The sequence below is a fragment of the Cervus elaphus genome, chromosome 26 (assembly GCF_910594005.1).
Source record: "Cervus elaphus chromosome 26, mCerEla1.1, whole genome shotgun sequence".
NCBI lineage: Eukaryota > Metazoa > Chordata > Mammalia > Artiodactyla > Cervidae > Cervus > Cervus elaphus.
Window position 1 is genome coordinate 21,450,398 of NC_057840.1, and position 24,516 is coordinate 21,474,913.

Sequence of the window (24,516 nt, forward strand, 5' to 3'; positions counted from 1 at the left end):
TTTTAAGCCAACTTTTTCACTCTCCTTTCACTCTCATCAAGAGGCTTTTTAGTTTCTCTTCACTTTCTGCCATAAAGGTGGTGTCATCTGCATATCTGAGGTTATTGATATTTCTCCCGGCAATCTTTATCCCAAGCTTGTGCTTCATCCAGTGCAGCATTTCTCATGATGTACTCTGCAGATAAGTTAAATAAGCAGGGTGACAATATACAGTCTTGATGTACTCCTTTCCCAATTTTGAACCAGTCTGTTGTTCCATGTCTGGTTCTAACTGTTGCTTCTTGATCTGCATACAAATTACTCAGGAGGCAGATCAGGTGGTCTGGTATTCCCATCTCTTGAAGAATTTCCACAGTTTATTGTGATCCACACAGTCAAAGGCTTTGGCATAGTCAATAAAGCAGAAGTAGATGTTTTTCTGGAACTCTTGCTTCTCAATGATCCAACATATGTTGCAATTTGATTTCTGGTTCCTCTGCCTTTTCTAAATCCAGCTTGAATATCTGGAAGTTCATGGTTCACATACTGTTGAAACCTGGCTTGGAGAATTTTGAGCATTACTTTGCTAGCATGTGAGATGAGTTGGAAAGACTACAGATCTCTTCAAGAAAATTAGAGATACCAAGGGAAAATGTCATGCAAAGATGGGCTCAATAAAGGACAGAAATGGTAGGGACCTAACAGAAGCAGAAGATATTAAGAAGAGGTGGCAAGAATACACAGAACTATACAAAAAAGATCTTCACGATCCAGATAACCACGATGGTGTGATCACTCACCTAGAGCCAGACATCCTGGAATGTGAAGTCAAGTGGGCCTTAGGAAGCATCACTACAAACAAAGCTAGTGGAGGTGATGGAATTCCAGTTGAGCTATTTCAATTCCTAAAAGATGATGCTGTCAAAGTGCTGCACGCAACATGCCAGCAAATTTGGAAAACTCAGCAGTGGCCACAGGACTGGAAAAGGTCCATTTTCATTCCAATCCCAAAGAAAGGCAATGCCAAAGAATGCTCAAACTACCGCACTACACAATTACTCTCCTAATCTCAGGGGAAAAAAGTGAGAAAGACTTTACCTACAAGGATTATCAGTAGGAAAAGGGAAGATAACCTGGTCTTTTTTGTCATCAAAAGATAAGTCTCCCTTCCTGGTTACTGATTTCGTTTTGCACAGAGGAATGTGAGTGGAAGAAGAGGATAGAGTCACCCTGCAGAATCATTTTCAGGGTCTACAGGTCTAGCAAGTGGTTATAAGTCCCTTGGAACTCAAATGCGAAGACATTGAAACACTAAAGATCTCCCCAAAGAGAGGCTCATGTGTTTTTATTGGCGGCTAAAGCCAGATTCTAACTCTGGAAGCACACACAGTTGGCCCTCCATGTTCATGGTTCACACATCTGCAGATCCCACAAACTGAGGCTGGAATTTTGGGTGCAGGGCCAGCTGGTGGGACGAGCCACCTGCACTACTCCATTTTACATAAAGGTCTGCAGCACTGGCGTGGATTTTGGTATCCAAAGGGTTCCTTGAACAAATTCTCCTCAGGTATCGAGAGATGACTGTCCTGACCATGTAAGCCAGTGTCTTACCTGAAGAACTCTGATCAGGGTCTCACCTAGAACTTAAAAGAAAGTGCATGAGATGCAGCTGAGAGACACATAATGGAAATGATCCAAAGGAAATAAAAAATACCAGACACCAAGAAAACAGAACATTGCAAAATATCTAGAGTGAAAGTTTCAGAGTGTGGACTCTGGACAGACCTGGATTCTATTCTAAATCAGATGCTAGCACTTCCTAGTTGCGTGATCCTGAGCAAGCTACTTAAGCTCTCAGAGTCTCAATGAAGAACTCTGCAAAGAGGATTTAAATAATTCTGTCATAAGATTACTGTTAAGATTAAAAGGAAATTATCTATATAAATAACCTGGCACATAACAAGTGCTCAATAAATATTGGCAACTATTATTAAACAGTTATTCTGTTAAAAGTTTCAAGTACCACAGGTTTCACAGGCATCCCCAGGCAGGAAAACTGTTGCTCAAGACCTGTACATTGCTTCTTCAAATGGGATTTTCCTTCTCCATTCCTTCCTTATGAACACTCTTAATAGCTGATTTTTTTTTTTTTTCAGTTAATCTTAACATTTAAGTGCATTTGTAAGGAGCATATGTCTAGCCATCACCTAAAGCTGCCTCAAGTTTTGCAAAATTCTTTTCACTGATCTGGAATCACTTTGGAACTAACTCTTAATAAATTCTTTCTGGGCTTTATAGTAATGTTAGAGTTACTACTTTCCATTAAGAATAACGATGCTAAAGTAGCAGAGTGCTATGCTGGTGGTTACACCACAAAGTGCTTCTAACTGGCTCCCAAAGGGATTTGAATGGCAAGAAGGAAACTGATTAACAGTTTCTCAAAAAACAAGTGTTCCAAAATCTGCTATGATTTGTCAGCAATTACATACTTCAATCTTCAACATTTTTCTAAATTTTTGTCTTAAGGAGAGTATGAGCTCATTGTTTACTAACATTTTCTGGCACTATCAGGTAACATGAGCTTAAGAATATCTGGGGGAAAATCTCCAGTAATGTAACCACAGTTGATTTTATAGCAAAACATCATGATCCAAATCACTGGGACTATAAACAGAAAACAGACTGGAAGAAAACATATCCGAAATTCAGTGATTTTTCTCAGATCTTTCTTTTGATTCCTTTCTCTTTGATCTTATATATCATTTATTTTACTTATTGGGTAAAATAAATGATGTATAATAAGTAAATGATATACATTGGAAAAGATCCTGATGCTGGGAAAGACTGAAGGCAGGAGGAGAAGGGGACAACAGAGGATGAGATGGTTGGACAGCATCACCGACTCAATGGACATGAGTTTGAGCAAACTCCAGGCGATGATAAAGGACAGGGAAGCCTCGCGTGCTGCAGTCCATGGGCTGCAAAGAGTCAGACACGACTGAGCAACTGAACAACAACAATAAATTACTTATTGAAATTCTCTGTACAAATGTCTTTTATTACATACATATCAAAGAAGTAAGCTGTAGAATAATCTAATCTAATGTAGAATAATAATCTAATAATTAATCTATGACTTAAATTTCATTTTACTTATCCTTTCAGAATACAGGAAACAGATCCATCATGACTTGCTCGCATGCAGATATCAGTGGAGACGGTCAAGTTCCTATCACAAGTTTTCCCTTCTTTTCTCAGTGGAACATCCGTAAAGGGAGGGTCACAGACTGTGTATGAGGTTGCAGAATACAGACAGACCATCTCCTCTCCACCGACTCCGCAATAAATTCAGAGGGCCAGACGTGGCCATGACTTCACTGATCGGAGCCTGGTATCCACTGAGATCATATTTGCCTCCAGCTTCCAGAGCAAGAACAAAAAAGAACGAGATACCTTTTTGTGCATTTTTACCAGCAGCCAAGTTAGGTTTATAGACTTCTGTTATGTTGCAGGGGTCCCAGTTAGACTTTGAGAGATTTAGACTCATCAAGACTTGTCACAAGTATCTCCCAGAAGCCATTAAAAAAATAAAAAAAAAACCAAGATCCATTTGCATTGAAGCAGCTCACAGCTTTGGCACCACGTGGTGGCAAGGGAAGAATTTCCTAAATGATGCTTTACAAGCAAACACACACACACACACACACTACAGAACCTCCTAAAGTGGCGCTCTGTGCAGTAGCGTGTACACGTGTGAGACATACATATACCCGACACAGAATTATTCCTTCGTCAAATGCATCTACTAAGTCTTTCTTGGTGATTCGTAATAGTATACTAAATGCCCTTATGAGTCCTACAGTAAAGACATTTCCTAAAGTGATCTGAATTAGAATCGCCCTTTTGTTGGCACATCCATTAACATCCCGCAGAAGGACTGACCCAGAGCACGCCAGTCTGGGAAGTGTAAGTGCAGAGCAGTGTGCGGGCACAGGATGGACCGGGAAGGCACCTTAGGGATGGAGGTGGCAAGCGTGCGGGTAGCCTGGTTTACAGCACAGCGAATATCCTCTGGGAAATACCCTAATTTTGAAAAGGATACTTTGTGGGGGTTCCAGGTCCCAAACCAATGAGTTAGAGCCATGACCAAGGCAATTTTAAACTATAATAAGAATTACGCTTAGGTTGATATGATTACACCAAGTACAGCCCTCCTCCCAGGAATTCAGATTGTACCCTTATAATTGAAATAGACAGAAAGCACAGAATATTGCTACCCCCTCCCCCAGCAGAGTACCTTTCTTTTTTTCAGGAAAATACGGCAATCATACAATACATCATGACATGTGGTTGAGCTGAGAGCATTACTAGAGTCTCCAGACCAGCAGTCTACAAGTCTAAGCTTCCTCTTGTTACTAAAATAGCCTCCACAATAATAAAAGAAAACCCACAGTCACATACAGCTAACTCCATACCTTTTAATTATTCATGTTAATACCCTGCATTTGTAGAGTTTATACTTTACGAATACTAATCAGACCCAAGGATTACATGAATAATGGAAAGCTGCAAATAATGACCAAATCTGATTTTAAGTAATGTTTTCAACACAGGCTCTCTCCAAAAATCTTCCCCAAACATGGTCTCTACCCTCCCCACCACTTACAGTCTTCATCCTTAAGAGAAATCTTAGTATATAGTTATCAAGTTTTATCAAGAAAGTCAACTTAACTTTTACATACACGGCTTTTTCTCTGGCTACCTAATAGCAGTGATACCGACTGAGCGAAAGACGCAACAGGAAGAGAAAACCAAAAGGCTCAGGCCTGCAAACAAGATGCACTGTTTGAAAAGGGGAATCTGAAACCCTGTCCTAAGGCCCAGCCATGCTTTCAACGAAGATAACTGCCCTCCTTCCAGTGCAGGGTGGGGGTACCATCTGTTTCTTCCCCCAGTGACTCAGTATACCAGCCAAGAACAAGGAGCTTTAAGCCACATTACTGATGCAGTGGTTTCTCTGCCCTCCCTTGGGCTGGGAAGGGGTGGGGGGGACACACAAACAATACCGGTGTTCCCATTATTTAAAAGAAAAACAAAAATCAACGTTAGCCAATGTCTGATTTTGCTAATTAAAACCAATACCATTTCATATATATCAACTAGCAAAAAACAAATCGTCTTACTAATAAATCCAGTCTAAGTTAGGATATGTGACTCTTACATACCAGCAGTTTGGTGTGTGAAAATGCACGCACCATTTCCAGGAATACACAGAGAAACTGGTACACATGCTCAAGAAGTAGTTTATAAATGGTTATTACAGCATGATTTGTAGTAGAGAGAAGGCAAAGAAAACAAAACTCTATAATCAACTTCTTCCTCTGTCAGATGGGGAATAGTACACTGCAGTGAAGTCACATTACAGAGTTCTAGGCTGCAGTTAAAATAAATTATGCTGATCATTTTAGAAAGTTCTCTTAAAACTTGAGTGACGGGAAAGTACCAAGCAGTAAACTGATATATTAATATAATTTATATAAATTGAAATATGCACACATGCTACTTATAGATACAGATATACACATGGAGTAATACACCTGGGCTTCCCGGGTGGCACCAACGGTGAAGAATCCACCTGCCAATCCAGGAGACGCAGAAGACACTGCTTTGATCCCTGGGTCCAGAAGATCCCCTAGAACAGGAAATGGCAACCCACTCCAGTATTCTAACCTAGAAAACTCCATGGACAGAGAAGAGTGGCAGGCTACAGTCCATGGGGCCACAGAGAGTCAGACACGACTGAGCGACTAAGCCCAAGGGCACACATGTAGTAAAAGTTCAGAAACAGACTGGAAAAGTGCGTGTTATCTCCCTGAAGGGGACAGGGAGAGAGGGAACAGAAGACCATGGGAGGAGACACAGGAAATGAGGACATTTGCGGTAATATTTCACTTACATTTTCCCAAATTATGTATTTAAAGTATTTAAATAATTTTTTAAAAGTGGTCTGGGATGAGTATATGGATATTTATTATGTAACCTTACAACAATGTATAAGGTGAAAATGAGTTGGGTGGCCAAGACGAAAAGCAGTACCTTCCTGGGTATTTTCTTAAGAACAACGCTTTGCAATTTCAAACACATTTTCACATCCTCATTTTTGTGTGGCTGATGGGAGAGCACTGTGTGACTCACAATGCTATTATCAAGGTTAACTGTCAAGGATAGCGAGTCTCAATAAAAATATTTGCTACAGTTTCACATTCACTAGGAATCTAGTTATTTTCAAAGGATAAACCGAATGTAGAAGAAAAAAATCATCTTTAATTATATAAGTAATTCTCATCAGATATATAATTAACTCTCAGTAATTAAAACTTTGTTTTAATTGGTTTCAAGTCTCTCAAAATTTAGGAGTCTTAGCAGACATGCTGGTCTCTCAGAACTATTAAGAAAAGCCATTGAGCTAAGAAACTTTTCCAAGTGACCTTTGCCACCACTCCCATGCCAGCATAGTAGTGCCAGGCACAGTTAGGAGCATGTTTGATGCATTATCCCACTTAATCATTAATAACCCCATGAGATAGGTGTCACCATCATCCCTGGTTTTTAGGTGAAGCCAACAGGCACGAGTATAAAGTTCCTTGCCTGAAGCATACACTTCAGAGGTGGCAAAACTGGCTCCGAATCCACATTACCTCCAAGAGATCATAATGACATACCACAGATGTGAGCATCTGACATTTAAGCAGCATGAAACTGCTCAATTCAACATATGCTTTGACCTACACTCCCCAATTTAACATTTCAGAGCTGCTTCTAGGACATTAACACATGACTTGCTCATTTTACCAGCCAGAACATTTGGTTTTCACCAGGGACTACTCTATCAAAGGCCTGTCACACCACGCGAAATCTGAGCCACTTAGAACCCTGTGGTTCTAAGAAGGAAATCAGCATCAGGAAAAGGAAATTAGTTTTTGTCAATCTTTCAACTAATTACAGATCAAGTACTCTGAATTTTGGCACCAGCACATTCTACCCCTCTAACCATCCTAAGCTACGTATTGACCCAGTATCCTTCGTACAGTCTCATACATGGATGCCTGCTTTTCCCTTCCTCCCCCCAGTCAACATTCTAGAAGAATGAACACTAAGCCTTAGGGCCACACTTGTGAAAACAGAGAATGCTAAATGCTACAGATTTGTCCAGGGTGAACGATTAATCACAGCCCAAGACAGTTTAGCTATTTTTTCTATTTTAAATTTCGCACTAAATCATCACAGTAAAGTTTTAAGATAAAATATGTTAGAGGAAGACTGAAATAGCCACATATTCAGCCAAGAAATTTCCTATTACCTAGAGTCAATAATCTTGGGGGGAAAAAAAAAATCAAACCTAGGACACTGGAAATGATTAGGTAGACCTCCACTGCAATGGTTACAACAGTACTGTCAGAAGAAAGGAACTAAAAATACTAAAAGCCCCGAGTTAAAGGCTTTGCTTTTTTTAAGTATTTTATTGAAGTATAGTTGATTTACAATGTTGTGTTAATTTCTGCTACACAGCAAAGTGATTCAGTTATACACATATATACATACTTTCTCATATTTTTTTTTTAATTATGGCTCATCACTGGATATAAAGCTTTGCTTTTGAACACATGACTTGCAACTGTATGTCCTCATTCTTTAACCTTGTTCTTTCCAAGTAATAAGGCACAGATTAATGATTGCATTAACTTGGTCATGTGGCATCTATAGTTGTAACGATCAACAAGAAATGATCCAGAAATTCTCAGATGGTACCTGGAACATTCAATTTGCTTTTCTCTTATGTATAATGCCTCAATAAACTGTGCTGCTAATCATGAAGTTACAGTCATCCTCTGACAGGTTTTATTTAAATCCAATGTTAGTGACCAAAAGTCCTCTTAAATCTTACCTTCTTCCTTCTTCAAAACTTCTTCAAAGTTCCTCTTCTCTTTTCCATTGTTGAGCTTTAATTAGAAGAATACAGGCTATATGCCTTTTCATTTATTTTCTCCCTCTTTTCAAGAGAGTAGATTATGATCTAAAAGCTAATACAATACATCCTCAGTATTCATAGCACAGTGGCAGAAAATGTTAGATGTTGAGAGAGGCAGAGTGGATGAGACACAGGATGAACACCAGCTGTCACGTGCTTTGACTAAAATGACTGTCCAGCAGCAATCAGGGCTCATCTGATGGTGAGAGAACAGGAAAGGAACAGACCTGAGTGCTTTCACATAGCAGTCAGTAGGCCTAAATAAGAGGCCAGGCGGGCAAACTCGGAGCCTGCAAAGGTGGCCCCAAGATCATAGCAAGTGCATTGCTGAAATGGCCACCCATGAGTTCCAGGCTTGGAAAGAGGCAAGGGTAAGCCAAGTGAGCTGGAAGGGTACTAACAACTATAAGAACACAGAGGGTTCGGGAACCCAGAGGTTCTGCAGAAGATGATGGATTTGGAAGGTGTGAGGCTGTGTGTCCAATAGGAGGATGAGCTCACAGATCTGGGAAAACCGAGCACATTGTCTGGCATGGGGTCAGCACACAGTCAGTGTTTGCTAAATCTGAGATCTGTGGCTGCCTGGGGGAATCTGAGTTCATGATCCTGCAGGTGCAGCGCTAACAAGTCCCAACGCCAACTTGCACTGCTGCCTGGCTGCCTAAATGAAGGTGACGCGAAGGCCACGGAGCAAAGCAGATGCCCAGGCCACTGCAACTTGCAGCAGTCGAGTGAAGATGGTTTTGAAGTCACTGGGTTTGTGAGATAATGCTGTAAAGTTGTCTGGTGATTGGAAGTGTTGACAAGGGGCCAGTACGGAGTTCCATTCATAATTCATGCCCAGGTTACTGTGACAGTATTCAGATGGGTAAGGATGACAGGATTCAGCTCAGTGGTATTCAGAGCTGTAGGATAAGGTATACCACCTTGGTGGCTCGCAATAAAGAACCTGCCAGCAATGCCAGGTTCAGTCCCTAAGTCGGCAAGATCCCCTGGAGAAGAGAATGGCAACCTACTCCAGTATCCTTGCCTGGAGAATTCCATGGACAGAGGAGCCTGGCGGGCTACAATCCGTGGGGTCGCAAAAAGTAGATGACTGAGGAACTAACAAGCAAAAATTAGAAGGCTTCACTGGAGTATCACAGAAGAATCAGCAGTAACAAGTAACCAACTCATTAAAAAAAAAAAAGAGTGATCCTGAAGCAAGTCCAGGGTAAAAACCCAGAGTGCTGAAGTTCTGAATCCAAAAGTCTCAGGTGCTACTTTGCATCTATACAAGTTGCTGACACAAAGGTCTGCACCAGGACCTGTCTACTGACAAAGAACCTGTTTTTCTGGGAGTTGAGAAAGAAAAAAAAAAAAAGGCTGACGTAGAGACAGTAAAGAGAAAGGCATAAACGGACACTTCAGAGGTGGCTTAATGAGATGCACCAAAATGGGTGGGAGACCAGCAGGCACGTGACTAGGAACACAGGAGCGCTAAGATAACAGCAACTCTGGTCTCAGAGCCGCTTCTTGATCCACAAAAGCAGCAGGGAAGAATGGCAGACACCATCTGTCGAAGCACTCAGGGAGGATTTAAGTGAATGAGGGTTTGTTTCTTATGTCATTCTCTCCCCTGCCACAACTCCTTCGGATTGCAACTTATGCTTTCAGTTATGATGGTCAACTTGAACAGTGCCAAAGTAAGGTAAATCTTCTAACACATCAAACGTGGTAACAATGAGTATATACCACAAACTAATAGTGAAGGACAGGGAAGCCTGGCACGCTGCAGTCCATAGGATCACAGAGAATCGGACACGACTTAGTGACTGAACAGCAACCACCACAATTTAAAATGAATTATTTTATAATGAGCTTTCAGCAGGTCATGCAAAGATGATGGTAGAAGGTGCTTCTGGAATGGTCTAGCACTGGAATTTGCTCTAAGTCAGTCACTGCAGTATCTGCAGGCTCTCTGTCACAACTCTTAGCTGTTGGAAGAAGAAAACCAACAACAGATCATCTCTGCATGAAGGCTAGTGGAACAACGTCTTTAACACTGTCCCATCACTAGGCAGGGTGATTCCTGATCTGGTATCTCTAGCCCTTTGCCAGATTCAAAGCCAAGTCCTGGTCCCTGGAATGTTCCGGGGCCTGGACAGTCTCTCCCAGCTGTGCCCCCTCATTTGCTCTGGCTGGTGCTGCAAGGGTACCAGTCTCTAATCAGTCGTGTGGCAAGTATTTAGGGACCCTCAGTTAGGTACCAGGCCTTGTAGGTGCAGGGGTACAGTGTAAACAAGACAGTTACAGTCGCAGCCTGCTCAGCGTTTAGTCTGGCTGGGGAGGCAGATGTTAAATAGCTATTCGACAAATGATCTACAATTTGAAGAGAAGAGACAAGTAGCAGATCCTGCGAGAGCCTAGAACATGGGACCCTGCCTGGTCTCTTGAGGAAATGACATTAAAACTGAAGGACAAGCAGGAGTCGACCAGACATCGCGAAGTGGAGAGGGGAGGAGAAACCCAAGTGACACCCATAGGAGGAAAGGCACAAAGACCCACCAGCCTGTGGTTTTTAGTAACAGCAGCTGAAACATCCAACTCATGCTTGTCACACTTACAGCTGCCTGCCTAGTGATGCAACAAGACTACCACGGAGAAGTATTAAAGCAACCTAGAAGAAATCTTGGTGCTGCAAATACACATATAGGAAAAGAAAAATGGCCTGCATAAAGTTGGCAGCCCCACATGTGAGCGCCTATAACCTAAGTCACTGGTAGAAACCTGCCCACAAATCTAGGACATCTGCATCAAGCAATTCACACACACACACACACACACACACCATATCAGAAGGAAAAATAAACAAATTTTAAGGAAAAAAATTTTCTTTTGATTGGTTTCCAAGACGGCAGAGTGCTTCTCTGGTGGCTCAGCGGTAAAGAACACGCCTGCCAATGCAGGAGATGTGGGTTTGATCCCTGCGTCAGGAAGACCTCCAGGAGGAGGAAATGGCAACCCACTCCAGTATTCTTGCCTGGAAAATTCCACGGACAGAGGAGCCTGGAGGGCTATAGTCCATGGGGTCACAAAAGAGTCATCACAACTGAGCGACTAAACAGCAACAACAAAGAGGGCAGAGGATCGGGGCTATTGTTCCCTTAAAGACCAGGTGCTTCCCATCCATCCCAAGGAAGAAAAGGCCCACTCCCTGAGTTGTATTTGAAATAGTAAGTGATCTGACATAATGGCAATTTACTTCCCTTACTTAACATGACGAAATTACAGGGTTTTGCAATGAGTAATCTACCTGATGAGTAACCTACCTGATCAGATGTGGTACGTCTGATCCATGTGAATAAGCACGGGACAATGATCCGGTCGCATATGCCTGTGGTGGCGAAGGAACTAAAAAGGCTTCGGAGAAGAGGCAGCCCTCCTGGAAACTTTTTACAAGCAAGTGAAAAGGTAGGAGATCAGACTAGAGAAAAATCTTTCTCTGATGAGGATGCCAGAAGGGATAAGCATGGTGGTCTGTGAGCCCATAACCCACACCCCCAAGAGAACATGCTGGTAGAAATTAACAGAAGATGTGGGGCATAGGACTACAAATGATCATTTCTGTAACTCTCATTTTATGAACCCCAATTATTTCCCAGAGAGGGTGCTAAGTACTTACGTTATTGCTAATTTTCACCACCACCTGTGAGTACCATTTTATTAATTTCTCTTTACAGCTGAGAACCTGCGGCTTGGAAACAATGAGGTTAAATAAACCTAACTTGCCTATTTTCACACTCAATAAAAACTGTGAAAATAATTTTCCCTAGTTTATACTCCTAAGCTCTATTCTCATTTCATATCCCACACTGGACCAAGGATGGTAAATTCTTCAGAATCTGGACAGTATCTGTTAGAATTCTCTAACAAACCAATGCTGGGCATATAGCCTAAAAAAAAAAAGGACTTGCATTTTATAGTCAGCAAAACTATTTCCATGGTGCTCTGACAACTATCTCAAATACAAGGTCTATGTCCATCTGTGATACACTCTGGGCCTTTGCATCTGAGGTATAATGTGGTATGACTTGCCTTTGGAAGCTAGCAAATCTGCAACCTAAACCTAACACCCCACAGAGGGTCCAATATAAACGGGGCTTTTTCTAAATGCCTACAAAAATCTGAGCATTAAGACGACGCTCTCAAAATTACTTTTGTTGCTGTGAAGATATTCGTTTCTGCTGAAAATATGGTCAAGGTGCCTGCAAGTCACCTGGAAAATTTTTGGCAGCAACAAATTAAATGCTCCCTGAGACATGCTGATGTTAGTGGAAATGGATACTCACATCAATCTTCCAATAAATAAGGCCTAAGATTTATCAGTTGGGACAGCCTCATCAGATACGTGTTTTGACTTCTTATGGTTGGAGCAGTCAGCTAAATTTTAGCTCGATCAATTACAGCTCTTGAAACATGCACACAAGTTTTAAACCTATTAAGAGTTTTAGATAGGAAACAAATTCCATTACATATAGTAGCTCACTGTTCAAAAAAACGTGGTTATGTACCAGTTAAATCATGTTTCCCTAGTACACAGTGATCCACCTATGCTAATTTCTACTTCTAGAACAAAGGGATGCCTGAAAGACAGCTACGTACAGATATTTATGGAGAACCCAATGAGTGCAGGCCATACATTAGATGTTGTGGTCCTTGTTCCTGGTATCCTCTGTTCTTTTTTAAAAAATATAAATGCTTCGAATAAATATATTTAGGGTTTCTTTAACAAATAAAAGATATGCCAATCAATTTGTCTAAGATGTTTCTCCTCATAATAGAGATCTTTGGTATCACTGTTTTTCTAAACTATACTTTTGCCTCACTAGCTGTAAAATTCTATGGCTAAAGCCTTTTGCCTAGTCTTCAAATGGCACAAAATAAGAACACTGGGAACAGACAACGGTCCAAGTCTTACAAAAGAGAAAAAGAAACAAGGAAATGTGTGAGAATGATTCTAGAATGGCATTCACACGTCTTAACACTTGTCTTGAAAAGAAAAAGACCCATGACTTTCAAAGAGGCCATTACAGTTGTGAGATCACCACCTATCCAATAGGAATACAGACAGTAAATGGTAGATTGTATTTCATTTGGAAACCGTAACTGGCAGAAATTCTACCTTTACGAGGGACAAGCTGAAAGAAGAGTCACTTGGAGGCTCCATCAATACACATTTTTAACAAAATGGGGGGAGGGGAGAAGAGGAGCTCAGTTCCTCACAATTACTGTGTCCTGATTTCAAGGAGAAATTTTTATTTCTTTACACTCTAACCTGTGATTAGCTAACAAAAGGGGCAGAAGGGGTTCACCGAGATACTAACAAGTAGTCAACTGATTCTACCTTGTGAACATATACCTGTATTTTTTCAAAAAGAACGATGCATACTCTGATGGAAAGCAACAAACAGCAGAATCCTCAATATACTCTTAGATAAATGCAGTGCCGCAGAGAATAACACAATGAACACATCAGATACATCCAAATGCTACACTCCTTCAAAGTAGTTACCTTGGAAGGATGATTCTAATACCATCCACATCTCTCAGAATCCCTGCGTTAGTAAGACCTTTAAGAACCAGTGAAAGTTATTTCTGAATGTTAAATCTATCTCCATTCAATAGTTTTCCCTGCATCTGCAAAGTACTTATGACATGGAGTAGACTTGGCCCTTAAGCAGCTTACAGTCTAGAGAAAGGTATGGATGAATGCAGAGGTAACATCATTACATTACCAGCCCTTAATTAATTTCAGTTAATATCCTTGCATTATTTGTACATACTTGTCTTCTTCTATTAGACAGTTAAACACTTCTGAGAGCAGAAACCACGTCAGTTATCTTTGTAGCCCTTCCAATGGCCGGCAGAGTAATCTGCATATAGTGAGCAATTAACAAATGCTGGTTTAGGGAGAAATGTCATATTACTAAATTATCACACTGAACTCAGCAAAACGTATAAGGCAATTTGGCCTTGAAACCTGTTCAGTCACTGCAATACCTAAACAATCTCTGCTAAGCAAGTTATACGGGCAGCATTACATGGAGGCCTGGGTTCTGAGGTGTCAGAACAGCATAAGCCCAGCTCATTCCCAATTACTAAGTGCTATACATCAGTAATAAGCAGGCATGTAAAACATTCATGAACATTCATTGCTACTGATTATACAGGAGAGAAATCTCTCCTTTAATAGTTGATCTAGCCTACCAGCTAACCAAACTACAGTATGACCCTATCAGGTAATTTTGAAGCTACCATTGGGAGTCCAGATGGTAATCGACGTGTTCATCCACACTGATGAACCCAACAACAGAGCACCCGGAAAGGTGCTACTGCCATTAACCCAGGGCAATCCCAGACAGAAACATTCAGCTTATTCAATTTAGATAGCAAGCTTCCCTATTCCTGGTAATGATACAACAAAGATACTAAACACTGAAAACCAGGTTGGAACATGGTTGGCTGATTAGATCATGTAGTAAGCAGGAAAAAAAAAAAAACAAAACCCAAAGTTTTTGACTGTTTATCTTAAAAGGTTAGACTAAAAGATAAACTATATGTTATCCTGCTGTGATGCTTTGGGAATAATACAGAAAATAGGAGTTCATTAAAATGGCATAGGAAATGAGCAACTGGTAAGGATAACATATAGAGCAGGCAATAACATTTAAGTGGAAAAGGAAAAATGAGGTTATCTATTAATCCAGGTTAATGTGCTACTCTGCAGAGAGCAGACTGTCTGCTCCCTGCTGCCCTTCTCAATAACACATTCATTTCAGGACAGACCATATCTAGCACCAGGAAGCAATCAAGCATGGACAAAGAGGACAGATTCAGAAAGTCACAGCTCTACGGACTAGAACTGTGCTGTCTAGTAAAGTAGCCACTAGCCACATGCGGCCATCTTTAAATTTAATAAAATTTTGAAAAAAATTTTAATAAAATCTTTAAAAATTAATAAAATTTAAAACATCAGTTTGCCAGCTCTAACAGCCATATTGCAAGTGCTCTTAGCCACATGTGGCTAGTGGTTTATCACACTGGACAGTGCAGACAGTATTTCCATCACTGTCCTCCTGATGGACAAAGCTAGACTTAAAGTGAACATTCCTATTGCTCCTATAGACCTGATGACAAATTCAGAATCGAAGGTAATAGTCTTACCCATGAAGAGACACCCAAGATGATTGATCTGCTTATTTTACTGAATGTGTCCTAAATTAGAGACATTCTGGGATATACAGAAAGTCTGGACATCCTTACCAGCATAGGCTTTTTCCCCCTACTCGCTCCCCCTCCCCTCTGCCCTTGGTGTGGGGAAAGGTAGGAAAAACAAAATAGTAGGGGATCAGAAACTCCTCGATTTAAGTCTCTTACCCAAGAAGTTGCATAAATTGCCAAAAACAAATAGATTTTAAGAAGCACCTCCATCCCCCAGCCCTCTTTCCTTTTAAATAAAATCCTAGAGGCAACTGAAAAGAACAGGAGACAGAGAGGAAATTCAAGAAAATGACTAAGGACAAAACGGATGATGATCCTGAATACCGTTCCAGGACACACAGGGGGGAAAGAGCCACAAATCAACAACTTCCCCAAAACACACAGTGGCCACGATTCAACAAATCCACATTAATTTTTCAAAGCTACCAAATGCCAGAAGCCAAATGATTTGCTACCAACAATTTTTTTTTTTTTTTGCTACCAACAATTTAAAGCATTTAGTTTTCACCAGGATCTAGTTCACGGGCAAATAAAAGAATCACCTAAGTCACCTTCTGGTCATACAGCATCAGATACCTGAAGACGGCTGGTCCTCAGACAGAAACAGTGAAACAAGATCAACGACAGTAATAAGACTCTACTTATTAGGACTTCCCTGTATAGCCTTTTAAAGATGAGATTAAAATACACTTTTTGGTTTAGAGAGTTTACATTATATTTCCTAAAAGCAAAGAGATTGAACCCAGAACCAGGAGAGAAAGAGCCAGTTGTCTTCAGACAGTGGCTTCTATGTAAACGCTCATTCCATCACGGCTCAAATATTTCCTTGCTCCTTTGCTATGCTACAGCTCTGAGATACACTGAGCAAAATGTGATCTCTCGGTGACAGGACAATTTGAACACGAGCTAAAACGTAATCAGAACATAGGAAACAACAAAACTGATCACCGATCAGCTTAATAGCTCATCTATGTGTGGGAAGGGGGCGCTGCAAGAATGATACTGGAAAATGTAAGCCTTAAAGTCCTGTTTCAAAATGCATGATGTTGCTGTCTGAATGGTGACTGCAGGCCCAGGAGGGTGGCCGTGAGACAGCGCTAAGGATGATGCAGTACTTGGGATGGAAGAAGCCGGCGAGCTGCTGCCCCATTTCATCCTGATGAAGGGACAGCACAAGAACTGGTCCTCTCCTTTCCATACCCGGCACATTTCAACCTCTACTCAGATGCAGCAGAGTTGCCATCAGGAGTTATAAAACCTCAGGGTCTCCTCCCTGCTCCCCAGCCTTGCCTCCCACGGTCATGCTTGCTGTTTGATTTCCTCCTCTCTCGGCACTCCAAAATAGAAGAGCAAGTAACAGCTTGACCCTCTGCCCATGGAAAGGCTGCACTTTTGGGTCACTCGATCCAACTAATCTCTCTCGAGGAGAAAATCGCCCGATGCACCTACGGAAGGCGGGGAGCTATTCATTTTAACCTTGAGAACTCACGTTCCCTCCTCCTGATGAGGACAGTCACTGGGGACTGTTTAAGCCAGCAGGTGAAGAGTAAAGCTCTCTAGGCCCAGAAAGCATCTTGAGTCAAGTAGGCAGCTGATCTGAAACCTACCCAATCTGCAAAAATCTGTTCTCCCTTTCAGACACACACAGCCCTACGGAGTGTGTAAATATAACCCGTGAATTGTGCCAGCAGGTCACCAGCACTTCACACAGCGTGCACCAGAGTCTAGTTGATAGGAGTGCTGTATGTATGGAGTGTGGGAAACGGGGGGCTGGTCTGGCTCTGACCACAGGGTAGGGCTGAGGCATACCTTTTGGTCTTCTGGAATGTCCATTCTTCTGCTGCTCATCTTCCTCATTAATGGTGAATAGGCCAAGGGGGACTGGCCTTGCATGGGGCTTCTTCAGTCTCTCTTGTCGGAGAGCTGTAGCTGATCCAGGCATACCGCTGCGACTTGCTTTTTAATTACTAGTATACCCAAAGTATATGCTTATATAATTGCAGCTCCAGGAAGCTGCTAGTTTCTAAGCTGCCGGTTCATTTGAGCACTTGTAATAGATCCCCTATGGGGAAACAGTGTGCAAACAGCTGACAGATACTACCAGCCTCCTGGTAACTGAGGCCCTGCAGTTCCCCCTCACCTAGCAGCGCCCCCTCCCCTTCCAGCCCCCTCCCACTTACTCCTCACAGGCACGTGTGCTGGCTCAAGCTCGCTTGATCACACACCCATACCCACACCCACACACGCCCACTCTCTCCTTGCAGAAAAGCCCTGCAAAAGGCACGCAGGGGCCAACGCTTCTCTCCACTGCCTAACCTGCTCAGTCAGATCCCAGCTTCTCCTTCCTGCTCGGCACCTTTTCCCAGCCTTCCTCCTGCTACCACACAGAAAATACTCAGCACGCAGCACAGAAGGGGAAGCAGGAGATGCTGCCGTGAACAGTTGCCCTGACAACCCTGACATATCCTAATCGAGGAGGGCTGGGAGCGGCTCCATCTTCCCGGTGGAGCGGCGGCAGCCAGCCGGCTGGGATGCTGGTCCTGGGAGCTCGCCAGGAGAGGGTTACAGCGCGAGGAGGCGAGGCCGCCTGGCCGCCGGGCAGCTCCCTCTCCCTCGCAGCGGCAGGAGCAGCAGGAGGGGAGGAGAAATGTCGTTCTGCTTGTACAGGCAGCGGTGGACTCCCTAGTTGGGGAAAGGGGCTCCAGGTGAGACCGCTTTTGCTTCTTTGGGGGACCAGGTTTTCCATCGTAACGATGTTTGTGAGCCCCTGGATGAATGAAGGCTTGGCTGGCACCCTCCAGCTCACTTCACACTCGGTAACACATCCCAGTTTCCCTGACACTCTTAAGACCCCAGAGTCTGTATAAGTGCAGGCTTGGAGCTACCTGTCACGAGGACTAGCCTGGCCATGTCCCCGAGACTCTCCACTGAAAACAGGCAGGGGAGAACTCTGCCTGTTCTCAGAGACCACAATCTGAAATATCACTTCTGCAGGTCATGCTGAAGGGACACAAATGAGACACTACGATCCTCCAATGGGCAACAAGCTGCCTTGATTATATCCAGCAAACTCCCCCCAATTCCTACCACTCTGGGTAACTCCTTACCGGCAGGGCTGAGCAATTCCCAACACTTGACCCAATTCTAGCTCTTTTTTGGACTGATTTCTCCAAAGCACACAATCATGTGATTATTGTTTTCTCCTGAAATCATCTCTCTCATTTTATGAGACTCTCCATTTCTAGGCTGCCTAAAATTCATGCTGTGTGCAAGAAAACCTAAATATACAATAAATGACATTAAAAATGTCAAACTCCAAACTAAGAAAATAATCTTTGTTCTATTTGTTTCTGCCTTTTAATCAAAGTTGACTTAGAAAGTCTGTAGCCATCCTCCCGCCCCCAGCCTACTCTCTTACTTTTTCTCAATCCCTAAACTTACTATGGACTTCCCTTGTGGCTCATTGGTAAAGAATTCGCCTATCAATGCAGGAGACTCAAGATATACAGGTTTGATCCGTGGGTCGAGAAGATCCCCTAGAGAAGGAAATGGCAACCCACTCCAGTATTCTTGCCTGGGAAAACCCATGGACAGAGTTTGATAGGCTACAGTCCACAGACTCACACGTAAACAACAAACTTATTTATCTAAGAGGGGACTCAGGGGTGCTAAGGCAAGGAAGACATCCTATCTAAATCCTTGGCATGGCAGAGTAACTTCAGACAATTCACTACCCTCCTGGTACCTCAGTTTTCTCTATAAAACTGGGTTGATAATATCATTTGTCTCACAGGATTAGGGGCAAGGATTAAATGATGCTGGTGCCAGAAGAAAAAAGTGCTTAATAAATATCAGCTGCTTTAATTATATTTTATAATACATTTTTATAACTAGTTCACTTTTGCCTCATAATTATTTAAGGTGTTTTCAGTTCAACTGTCAACTGCATCTAGGAATCCTTCTGCTTTTTATTTACTTATACTGCCCAGCGTAGGGCTGGAAATGTACTAAATGGTTAGCAAATGCCTGCTGGAAAAAAAACAACAACAGAAAAATCTTCAGAAATCTTTCCCTCCAAAGGCTGGGAGATTTAATTAATGCATTTTGATTTGTGGCTTAGAGAAATGTAGGAAGTTTCAGATATGGGGTTTATTTAAAATCATGTTAACCTATGACATAGGCATTTGGAATAAAAGACGAAAATGAGCTGAATGGGTCTCGGAAAGCATCTCAATCAGCATCATTTTACGTTCAAGGAAACCCAGACCCATGAAATGAAGTTCCTTGCCCAAGTCAAATGTTAGTTGGCAGCAAGTCTATGATGAAAATTTAGATTCCCTTCTTCCTACTTCAATCTTCCTTCTTATAAAAAATTCTTGGCCCACAAGGTTTAAAATACCAGATCCCTCTACTCCAACTCCTACAGAGAGGGCAAGATGTGGACAGGAAAGAAAATGCCTTGAAATAAACAGTGGATACAAACTGGTTAATGTATTTCCATAACCTTCTATAATTGGTAAGCTTTTTTCTGGATTAAAGAATTTTTTATTTCCTAATTATTTTTCTTTAATCAGATGATTAATAAACACAGGTCAATTATCATACATAAACATATCTGAAATATTTTCAAATCTATTTTAGTTTCTTCTTGAGAATCAGGCTGGTACTTACAAAAGCAACATCCACACAAAGCATAATTGAAACTACCTTTTGAAAGAGAAAATGAAAATCAATGTCTTGGGCAAATGACAGATTTCATTCAGAAAATATTCCTCACTCAAATATAGCTAACAGCTTCTGATCATCACCACTGAGTTTAATAAAACTACTACTGAAAGAAGAAAAAGGGATCTTCTTCTCCACCTTCTAAATAAAAAACTGAAATGACAATATTTATTCGTTGTCCTAGAAGAACAACAACAAACTTTTCTAAGAGTGGCTTTTGACCTCTGCAGGTATCCATTCCATTACTTTCAACGATGATCTCAATCATTTTATGGGAGAAATGCAACAGCAAAGCAAATACTATCTAGCATTTAAGTTGTCCAGACAAGATTACAAATTTCAGGAAGGAGTCCTCCTTGAAGTCTGTGGCTGCACTCAAGGTTTCCAGCAGAATGAAGGTCCTGGGGAAGAGAGCTCACAGGACAGCCCAGCTCCAACACTCAACCCAGGCAATCAAGAGTCTTCCTCTTTCGTGAACTTCACTGCAATACCCCTCAGTGAGGGAGAAGAATTGTTCCTGCTCTAGCCCGAGGGGTCTCCTGGAAAATTTCGATTTGCCTCAAAATGTGAAAACCACTAAAATGGCTGTTTGGTTTTGCTTTAGTTTTTAAAAGAATACAAGTTATACTTAAAATCATTTTTTGGGGGACGGGGGGAAATGAGAGCCTACCGAAGGAGGTCAGAGATTGCCACCATCACTCAACTCATAAGGCAGGGTGGTCGCAAGTGTAGGTTTATAATAAGAACCCATCTGCTGGCAACATGTTCAACTTCCTGCCTGACACTGTGCCAGGTGCGTTAGATATGTTATCTTGAAAGTCAAAGTGTGAGTTGCTCTTTGGTACCCCAAAAGGAGCCTGCCAGGCTCCTCTGTCCATGGGATTCTCCAGGCAAGAATACTGGAGTGGGTTCCCTTCTCCGGGAGATCTTCCTGACCCAGGGGTTGATCTCGGGTCTCCCACATTGCAGGCAAATTCTTCACTATCTGAGCCACCAGGGAAGCCCCAAAATATTTATTCAGTTGCACTGGGTCTTAGTTGCAGCATGTGGGCTCTAGTTCCCTGGCCAGGGATCGAACCTGGGCTCCCTGTGTTGGGAGAGCAGAGTCTTAACCACTGGACCACCAGGAAGTCCACAAAGTGAAAGTCGCCAGGCTGCTCTGACAATGGGATTGCTCAGGCAAGAATACTGGAGTGGGTTGTCATTCCCTCCTCCAGAGGATCGTCCTGAGCCCGGGATCGAGCCTGGGTCCTCTGTATTGCAGGTGGATTCTTTACCATCTGAGCCACCAAGAAAGCCCGTGCTACCTTGGTTAGTTACAGCCGCCCCGAGAGAGAGGAGCTGTGACTTGACAGATCAGGAGACGGAGGCTCAGAGAGGTTCAAGTGACACAGCTGGTCAAAGCACCGAGTCAGAATTAAACTCAGGCCCATCGGCTCTAAAGCCAAGATGCTTTCATCCTGCTGCCCTGTGGATCCTGACTCCAAAACCCACGACGTCACCGTCACAGCTGTGACCAGTCACAGGAAAGCAAACAGCTCAAGATCAAATAATTATAATAAAGTATTTTTTCCTACCCATGAAGTACACATTTGTTACCCCATTTAAGACACAGGAATACATTTGAGATTAGTTTCCTAAATGCTCAAACCCAGCTTTTTACAGATACAGAGGTTTAAGTTACGCTATTGCGGGACTGCCCCGGCTTGATCCCTGAAGGGGCAGAGCCTGAGGCTATAATCTTTTCCTTTTTACACTCTGACCCAAAATAAAAGCAAATGTGAAAAGGGGGAGAGTGGGACCTTAAATTAATATTCCCAGAATTAAAAGGATTACTACTCTGAACTTCTTTACTGTTCTCAGCACTAATAGGCATTTTCAATTCAACATGTCACGACTGTCCTTGCCTGTCACCTACAGATACAGGAGCTTCATTCAGTTCCCATGGGAATGCAGGCATGTAGACGTCCAAGAATCAATCAGGTTTTACAAATGCTTTGTTTAAACTGTTAAAATAGTAAGTGATGTAGTAACAGAGACGCCGTACAAATGAGACTAACTGGTGCAAAAGGGTAGATTTTACAACTAGCCTGGCTTTGTACAGAGAAAAAAATATTAGCAGAAAAAAATCACAAAATGTACTGAAAAATCATAGGTGGAAATGGTACCACTCATCATTGCTATGAACCAAACAGGCCAATAGGACCTTGAGCAACTGCTGTTCCCACCCTACTCCCACAGTACACAATGAATTTATGTCTGTCTTTCTACCCTGGCTGGCACCAAACCGTGAGCATGAAACAGTTAAACCTGCTGATCTGTAGGAGAGTCAGCTCATGACTTGGGCCTCGTTGTCGTGATGTTATATAAGAGACTAAACACATGTAGGCACACGCATCCACACATACCCTTCAGGCTGCTGTTCGTATTTATGCTACCCAAGCTTTTGTGACCACAAAACTGGAAGACCGCACAGCTCCTGAGTGCATCTAAGAATTTCCTCTTGCCAAGAGAAATCTGCTTAATCAGTGAGAAAGCATACTTAGATTTTCCTTTCTGAAAGCCTAGTGAGCTTTACAAAAACATTACAGAAATGGTAAAGGGGCTGATTTGCACTAATCAAGGACTGTAGTTGAAAACAAAAATCACTACTGCTGGATCACATGGCCAGTCACTGGTAAATTACAGTTCTATATCCATATAAGTTACTTTCCAGTGGGGCCCAGAAGTACCAAAATGCTTTCCCACATTTCTATATTTGTGGAGACTATTAATTCTTCAAAACTACTAGATTTCAGTAATCTTTTAAATACTTTATGCATCTCCCCAAAGTAAGCAGCAATTTACTGCAAGCAGGAGCTTTAGAAATCCATATTTTAATGTAATTAAAAAAAAAAAACCTTACCTTGTTTGAAAACAACAAAGCCAGCATAGGTGGATGTGAAATCAAAACAACTCCTAGGGAACAAAAAGTCCCAGCTGGTTCTCTGCCATCCCCTTCCTTGAAGTTAAATGGCTCCCTTACAGTTTCCTAGAATGATGCCACTTCCTGATGGCATCTGTGGCCATAAAGGCACAACATTCTGCCATCTTGCAGCATTAGGGAGAGCTGGACAAAGAAATACTACACAAAGGCAGACTGATGCTATGAAAGGAAAATAAAGCAGGTTTGCTTTGATCTTCTGTACCACCTTTTGTTAACAGGTTTACAAGAAAAAGGACTTCCCTGATAGCTCAGTCGGTAAAGAATCCACCTGCAATGCAGGAGACCCCGGTTCAATTCCTGGGTTGGGAAGATCCCCTGGAGAAGGGATAGGCTACCCACTCCAGCATTCTTGGGTTTCCGTTGTGGCTCAGCTGGTAAAGAATGTGGGAGACCTGGGTTTGATCCCTGGGTTGGGAAGATCCCCTGGAGAAGGGAAAGGCTACTCACTCCAGTATTCCGGCCTAGAGAATTTCACGGACTATGTAGTCCATGGGGTTGCAAAGAGTGGAACGTGACTGAGCGACTTTCACTTATAAGAAAAACAGTAAATAGTACTCTAGTAGTTAGGTGCCATCAACCAAGGAGTACCAGGTTCCCGCCATGCCTTTTGTAACATTTCTATTAATCTTTGCTGCATGAACACTTCATGGTGATAGCAAAGTCCACTTTCCCTTGTCTGCTCTGTCATAAATGTGAAACCCGGAGGGATCATTTATCTGATTGTAAGGTACAGATACTAAGTTTTCTTTAAAACCCTCTCCTAAACATTAGGTATCACTAGCTAAGTTGCAAATGTTATAAAATGCCACATTAAACTTTAACCCAGTACCATATGCTAGAGAGCCTTTAGGCTTTCCTGTTCATTATTCTCAGTGGTAATACTTTATTAATATACACCACATGGGCTTCTGAATTCCTTGACAGAAGTTAAAATGCTCATGAAAGGTCCTTTCCTTTAATAGGGACAGCCTTATGAGCTTAGATACCAATTTTAGAGATTCAAAATGAGGCAAAGAAATCAATCATTGGATTCAATAGAAGAATGAGACAGATGCCCAGAGCAGTGTTTCTAAAAATTACCCAATCCATCACTGGTCTATGAGCAAGTTACATGTTTAATTTTTGAACCATACAATTAGAAAGATAAGAAAACTAAGAACCAGGTTCCTCATTTTTAGGAGTTTTGGTAAAACATCAAAGACACAAAATGAGGTGCTCTGGCAGATGACACCGGAGGGCAGGCAGGTGCCAAGTCACATAATTGTTCTCCCAAACAAGGACAGGGGCGTCACTGAGGAGCGGTAATGTGTCATCCAGATGGGCCCGTCTGGCAGCTGTGGTTGGATGGGCAGGAAGGAACAAGGAGTGGGACTTAAGAAAACCTTGTCACATAATAACTTTGTTCACGTGGAGAAAAGGGATCTCAAGCGGTGGCTGGGAGGACAGAAAGCAGAAGACAGAAATACAAGAACCACTCATTCACTTTTTTTATACAGGCATCCCCCGGCATGTGGAAGACTCACGCAGGGGAGTG

At 42.2% G+C, this 24,516-nt stretch overlaps 1 protein-coding gene across 5 annotated transcripts in view; it reads right to left on the bottom strand.

Moving 5' to 3' along the window:
* MAP7 (microtubule associated protein 7) overlaps window positions 1-24,516 on the bottom strand; it is a 171,532-nt gene that overhangs the window by 130,792 nt on the left and 16,224 nt on the right. For 4 of the 5 annotated variants that reach the window (XM_043888120.1, XM_043888118.1, XM_043888116.1 and 1 more), the window contains exon 1: window positions 17,081-17,665. The exons of the other annotated variant lie outside the window; for it this stretch is intronic. In XM_043888120.1, the coding sequence (XP_043744055.1) occupies window positions 17,081-17,213 (133 nt within the window). In that variant the 5' untranslated portion in view covers window positions 17,214-17,665. Of the gene's footprint in view, window positions 1-17,080; window positions 17,666-24,516 lie in introns of those variants that run through there. 5 annotated transcript variants of the gene reach the window in all.